The following is a 7,439-nucleotide window of genomic DNA, read 5'->3' as shown; positions in this document are numbered from 1 at the left end:
CTATTATATAGCGTTATTGGAGCGTTTGAAATACGAAATCGCAAAGAAACGGCCTCATATGGCGAAGAAAACAGTTTTGTTCCACCAAGACAATGAACCGTGGCACAAGTCGATGAAAACGATGGCAAAATTGAACGAATTGAGCTACGAATTGCTGCCGCACCCACCGTATTCTCCAGTTCTGGTCCCCAGCGACTACTGGCTCTTCGCAGACCTCAAAAAGATGCTCCGTGGTAAGAGATTTGGCTCAAATGATGAAGTAATCGCCGAAAGTAATGCTTATTTTGAAGACAAAGAAAAATCGTTTTACAAAAGCGGTATCGAAAGATTGCAAAAGCGTTCGAATGATTGTATCTCTCTAAAAGGGGACTATGTTGATGAATAAAAACGAATTTTGGCAAAAAAAAGTGTTTTAATTAGTTAGTCACACACATTATTGAACGAAGTGTTATGTTATACTGAAATGAATAAATCTAAAACTAAGACGGCTGCCTAATTTTTATATAAACATATTATATATTACCAAAAATATTTCGAACTCTACGTTACAAATTTGATAATAGCAAATTTTAGTATTAGAAATCATATATTTAAAGTTATAACAAAAATTAATAAATGTAAAGAAATAAATACTAATAAAATCAATACAAATTTTTTTATATATAAAACACTTTTTGTTTATGTACATATTCATTTCTGTAATTCTAATGTATTTAATTTTAGAGTACAGAACACTGTAAAAAGTATTTATTTCGGAAATATATTTATTTTCGTTAATCTCATTTTGTATATGATCTTGCGAAATTTTAATATTAAACATCCAAATATGCTTATATGTTATCCGCGCCTTAATTCCTCCTTCAAACCGTTTGCTTTGCTTACTGCTTTTCACTGCAGATCAATGGTTAGTAGTTTTCTGCGTATGGATGTTGATATAATTATTTTCAGACAGAAGAAATAAAGTAAAATTTCAGTTAGTGCTGGCAAGTGGAGGAAGGTTAGGTTTTCGATATAAGCGTAGGTTGATTCAATTATGTGCTTTTGCTCAGCATAACATACAAAATTGTTGTATACATACTCGTTCAATACATACAACTTCGATTATAGTTGTATACAAATATCTTCATTGATAAGTTGGTACCAATCCCAACAACCAAACCTTAAACTATTTTGATGAATGAGCTATAATATACACACAATTTTAAAAATATTTACATAATATTTGTTGAGTTTTATTGTTAATGCATATAAGAGTTAACTTACTTATGATATCATATTCTAAAAAACATGCAACAGAAAGTAAAAATTTAAAACACTTACCACTTCATTCTAACATGCTTCATTAAGGTATCTATACCGATCTATATGGTTCAATAACAAATATTTATATACAATGTGTAAATATTGCATTAGTTCAAAACTAAGTTATAGTTATATATAAAAAATGTAGAATCTTGATTAAACTTTCAATTTTAAAATGCTAATCGTAAAGTAAAAAAATGCATTATGGATTTTTTACGAAGGTACTACAATGTTTAGTGCCAAATTTCAGACATTTGTATAACACAACGATATACGTTGGTATTATACTAAAATCGTTCTGCGCATTGGTATAACTTAGCTCTAAGTGCTCATGCAGTGCTGCTCAAATAAAAAATTCTTTAGGGTTAACAAGGTAATACTAGCAAAGGTTTTTGAAAATCTTTTAAAAGATGTTTGAAAGAATGAACGAAAGACAATTTAAATTTCAATTTCATATCTTGCTTTATTAAATCGATTAATAACAACCGGTTTATGCAAACTTTATTATAAAATTTCTATAATGACCAAGTTAACCAGGAAATGACTATGTGGTTTTCATGTTTTTCGAAATAGGAAATTTCTTGTATTTTTTAGTGTTTTATATAGCCAAATTCTACCGTCGTAGACGTAACCAAAAATATAATTCTATTTCGTTGTCATAAACACTATTGTCATAAAAAAACCAACTTTATTATTAGCGCGACTTTATCCCTATTACGTTTCTAGATTAGCTTTCAAAGACAAAAAAGAATAATATAAAATTATGCATAAATAATGCCTCATTAAAATAATAGTATAGAATAGAAATTTAATAATATAAAATAACTATAATTTATTAATTCAATTATTCTACAGCTGATTTATGGCTTCATTTTGATATTACACAGAAAGTGGGTTTTTTAATGAACTTTTACAGCAAATTAACAAAACATCAAGTCGGTCAAGTAAAAGTATTCATGTATTCCGCGTTTTATCTTTTGTCAATTCTTTTCTAGATTCATGATTCAAATACTCAATCTAATAAAGCTCCCGGTAATGATTTTACCTGCCTAGATTTTATAATAAAGCCTGCCTAGTTTCTTTAGTGTTTCATTTTCGCCATATAATTTAATATTTTTTTGCGTTGGCATACTGATTTCGTTATTGAAATCATAATTAAATAATTTCTTGAAAAAAAAGATCCTGACTTTTATGGTATAGCTCATGCTCAACTGCTCATAGGAGTGCCTACTTTTTCAAACTAGCTACTCTAGGTTTGTTATGCAAGGTATTGTTTGTCTAATTATACTCGAACACTAGCAATTGCTTATGGGTCATCATATGTTTTCTTACTTTAAAGGCACTCAAGGTGTAAAACAAGATGGGGTATTTTGCCAATTTTATCCTCCCTATCCTTAATTGATGTGCATTACATTAATCATGCCTACTTTACTATTTGAGTAAACTATTTATCTAATCCTCTAATAGCTTTTGCAAACAAACCAAAAATTTTTTACGCAGGAGTACGTTCAATCGTAATATACTGTACCGCAGTTTGGGGTTATAAATGTTAACCCCAAACTGCGGAATAAGTGGAATAAGTCACTTGAAAATCTTTTTATAGAAAAGATTTTATTTCTATCCACAAATACACCTAATTATATGCATTGCAAAATTATTTTGCTTTTTCTTATTTTTTATTTCATAACCTACGATTGACAAAAGCATATATTTGGCCAAAGAGTAAATTTGAAACTAGGTCATTCAATGGTCAGTTTTCGAAGTATAGTTAAATCTTGAATTATTGCTAAATAATATTATGGTTTTATATAAACGGAATGGTTTGTTATAAATGCTAGGTCCGGATCACATGATATGTACCCATAATAACAACATAATACTTCACATATTTTTTATTATAAAAACACTTACCATGCTAAACGCATACTCTTTAAATGAAGAGGTGGGTTTTTAAGTTGAAAAACAGAAAATTTAATATACGAGGGCGGTATGATAAGTCAGTGACTTTTTGAATAAAACAAAAAAACAAAAAAGGCAAAAAACATTTTATTTTTTTACATAATCACCTTTTAACTCGATACATTTAGTCCAGCGTTTTTGTAATTTTCTATTTTCCCTCCAAATAATAGGTTGTCTCAAAGATCTCAAAATACGCGTTTGTTTCGGTAATGACTTTTTCATTCGACTCAAATCTCTTACCGCCCAGCCATTTGTTTAGGTTTGGAAACAGAAAATAATCGCAGAGGGCTAAATCTGGAGAATATGCTGGATGGGATAGTAGTTCGTATCCCAATTCGTGAATTTTGGCCAGTAATGCTTAATCAGCACACGAATTTCACTTTTTCGTAAAAAATTCACGAGGTTGTCTGCTATGAACGGCTACCAAACACCAACTGAATGACGTAGCTTACTCAAAATTAAAAAGTTGTCCACTGGCAGATCACAGCTGACGAAAGCATAAATGTATGTTATGCCTAATGTCCCTCGACAATAAATGCACACAGATTGAGTAGTTTAAAATTACTAACTTTTCTAGAAAGTTGTTTCTTTATTTATATAAAATTATCTTACAACTAACTTAACTAATTTTCTATCAAGGTTAAAATAATATGTTGTCAGTTATCACTATTTTTAGTGGATTGTATTATTACATTTTATTGTTGTTTGCAAAAAGGTCCAAAATGGGATACAAGGACGGAAGTCCCGGCACTTGGGATTTTTCCTTGTATTGTCTTATTTTCATAATTGTAATTAGATACGGTGCCTTGTATTTATAATCAGTAATACAATTTATCTATACAAAAGTATTTAAGAAAATAATGGAATTTCCCTTTGGATACTTGAATGATCAACAATGTCCTTTACAAACAACATCCGGTTGACGATAACATTAGGCTTAGATTATTTATCATTTAAAATAAACAACATTATAAGCCGTTTTGTTGCTTTGTCTATTGGTTTGTACGACAAAGTTAAATTGATAAATATGTGGATCAAATCCACATAACATACGCGTTTCATGAAGATTCTAAATTCTATGTTATGCATCTAATTAAAACTGAATTAGCAATGAATTAAATAATTTTAATAATATAATAATGTGGCGTTAAAATAAAAATTGTATAATTGGTTTAAATTAATTTTCGATATATATAAATGAATATTTGTAAATTTGAACAAGACATTGAACATACTCAATGAAAGTATTAAACAGAGCGTAAAAATATCGATTATTGTTTGACATTTCTCAGTTTTGTTTACGTTTTGCATGGTTCGAATTATTTTTCTTTTAATATTAAACAACTGCTATCTGGTTGCATTTATGTAGTTCTGGTATTTATTTGTTACAAATCTTAAAAATATTGATTGCATCAATTATTTATGCTTCCTTGTTATTCATTTTCCACTTTTTCAACGAAATGTAAGCAAAATTGTATTTGATCAAAATGGCCAGCTTAAATCATTTTTTTAGTGCGGTACTTTTATTTAGAGTAAAAAATGAGTGTCATGAGTGTCTTGAATGAGCTACGAGTTTTGATACTTGTAATTTGAAAAATAATTTAGTTAGAAATTCAAGTCAAAGATATTTAAGTGACTATATATTTGTAATTAAATTTTAACTAGATGTGGCACTAAAAATATAAAGGCTTTGGTAGCACTAAATTGTGCTTTGAAAAAAATAGTTTGACGTTTATTCCAAAAAAAAAAAAATCAAATACTGAGGCGTATATATTTAAAAATATAAATATTTTAAAATTTAATTTAAATAAAGCTATTTCTCAACAATGATCGAGGAAGATGATTACTTTTCCAATATAAGTTACAGTAAAAATATAGATTGCATTATGCCAAGTATAGAAATGCTAATAAACTTTCGTACAAATGGCATTCAAACAAAAAAAACTTGTTTTGTTTACGCAGAAAAAATGGATTTCAAAGGCTTAGTTGTAATTAAAAACATTACAAAATAATTTACAAATATTTAATTAAAATTTTTCATTAATCAATATAGCAACTAAGAGTGACAGAAAAAACGGATCAAAGACGTATGTGGCTGTGCACGATTGATGGTAGCAATTTTCATGAGCTCAAGCAGGATCAGTCATTACATGTAACCTTCAGTGGTTTTATTGAAAATTTAGTCAAAATTCTTCAAGATTGCCAGGCTGGAAAACTGGAAATATGTGTTATACAATCGCAAAAACAAAATAACGATAGAACGACGAATTCACAATATCAAATGCAATTTGTTGAGATGCGGAGCTTTAAAAATTTAGTACATTTATCACTGCCATGTGTTTTAGCACCATTAAATGTTGTGCTATTCTATATGAATACCATATTAGATTCGTTACAGGTATTAAATAGTGTAAAATATTTGCGTGAACTTATTAAAGTAATTTGATTTTTTTTTTTAGAAAAAAGCAGCAATACATGAGGTGACAGCACAACAATTACAAGTGGAGTCACATACCCACATTCGACATATAGAACAATTACAAGCAGAAAATTCTAAATTACGAGAAACATTATTGGAAAGTAAAAGAAATTCATCTCAGCGGCACGCAGATGAAATACAAAAATTAGAGGAAAACATACGTGATGTCTTAGAGAATAGGAAGATTGACAATGAGCGTCATCGGAAGGCTCAACTAACAATGCAATTGCAGATTGATAAATTAACATTAGAGAAAGCTAATATACAAACCGAAAAACTGTATGTAGAGAATAACTGTTTAAATTATATCAAATCATAATTTATTTAATTTGCAGTCAAGATCAAAAGAAAATTGAAGCTCTAAATGAGGAACTGTGTGCAGTTAAGTCACATGTTGCACAAATGAAAGACCAAAATGAAACACTTCACGGTGAGCTGGCTTCCATTAGGAATGTAGAACGTAAAAATGAAATGCAACTAATGGATGCACGTAAACATATAACAGAGCTACAAGAGAAATCTAAGAAATATGAAAAATCAAAGGTAATCCAAAGAAAAGATATATATTTCATATTTACTTACTAAATAAATAATTAATAAATACTGTTATGTACAGTCATCAACATAGGCATCACGGATTTGCATTTATTTAGGATATTTAAATAATAATTAGATAAAGGTTATATAGTGTTAGGGAGGGTATATTAAACTTGCTAATATTCAATATTCAAAATTTCTAATATTCAAAAGTTCTAATATTCGAAATTTTAACTTTTCAATACGTGTAAGTCTGTTCACTGTGCTGATGATTAGTATATATTAACATATTTATATTAATATCTACTTTGATTTTATGTTATCCTCTTCAATTCCCACAGGCTGATATAATAGCCCAACTTGATGCAGAAAAGAATATCCTACATACGAAACGACAAGCTTTAGAAATGGCTTCTGCGGAAATATCCAAAGCTAATGAGATAATAGTAAAACAAAACCAAGAACTTGTACGATTAAGGAAGACTGTGATTTGGCGTACTGAAGTTGCGTTACATCAAGAGAAAGCGGTCCTGGAGAAAGATAATATGTTAAAAGATAGTCAACAAAAAATTTTACTACTCCAGCAAACAATAAATACCTTACGACAAGAGATACCATTGCAGCTTGCTTCAATGCGTAAATTCGCCAATGAGTTGGAAAGCAAATATAGAGACCGTAAGAAAAAATGCTTTATTAATAAATATATTTTAATATTTACATTCATGACTATTTTAGAAATTCTGGCACTTAAACAAAAATTAGAATTACCGGACAAGGAAAACTGTGCCACAGTTGCAAATGTTTTACAAATAAATAAAAGAACGTGACATTTATGTTTTATATTTTTAAAGTTTTTATTACTGTTTGTTATATTTTATTATTCACAGTTCAATATTATAGACTTATACACTCTATGTTTAATGTTTAAATATATTTATATGTACAACATTCTCCACCGAAAGTTAATGTTAGTCTTTTATCATTTGCATTAGTAATTAGTTTGTGATGTGTTTAATTTGTTTTAGAGTGATTTTAAAGTATAGATCTTTTTCCGAAGCCATTAACCTGTTATGTGGATTTATTTCACATATTTGTGAAATTAAGTTTTGTCTTACTTTGTATCAAGGCAAATAAAAGACAAAGCGCAATATTACAGTTTTGT

At 28.9% G+C, this 7,439-nt stretch overlaps 1 protein-coding gene across 1 annotated transcript; it reads left to right on the top strand.

Annotated features, from left to right (window-relative positions):
• The first annotated feature begins 5,042 nt into the window (after positions 1-5,042).
• LOC119685230 (spindle assembly abnormal protein 6 homolog) lies at positions 5,043-7,213 on the top strand. The gene is made up of 6 exons (XM_038099465.1): positions 5,043-5,249; positions 5,315-5,659; positions 5,721-6,019; positions 6,076-6,283; positions 6,619-6,952; positions 7,013-7,213. Exons 1-6 carry the CDS (start codon positions 5,088-5,090, stop codon positions 7,102-7,104), a joined length of 1,440 nt encoding a protein of 479 aa, XP_037955393.1. The 5' UTR covers positions 5,043-5,087; the 3' UTR covers positions 7,105-7,213.
• Positions 7,214-7,439: the final 226 nt, after the last annotated feature.

The sequence above is a fragment of the Teleopsis dalmanni genome, chromosome 2 (assembly GCF_002237135.1).
Source record: "Teleopsis dalmanni isolate 2A chromosome 2, ASM223713v2, whole genome shotgun sequence".
NCBI lineage: Eukaryota > Metazoa > Arthropoda > Insecta > Diptera > Diopsidae > Teleopsis > Teleopsis dalmanni.
Note: the sequence above shows the minus strand (reverse complement) of the source record. Positions and strands in the feature narration are given on the sequence as shown.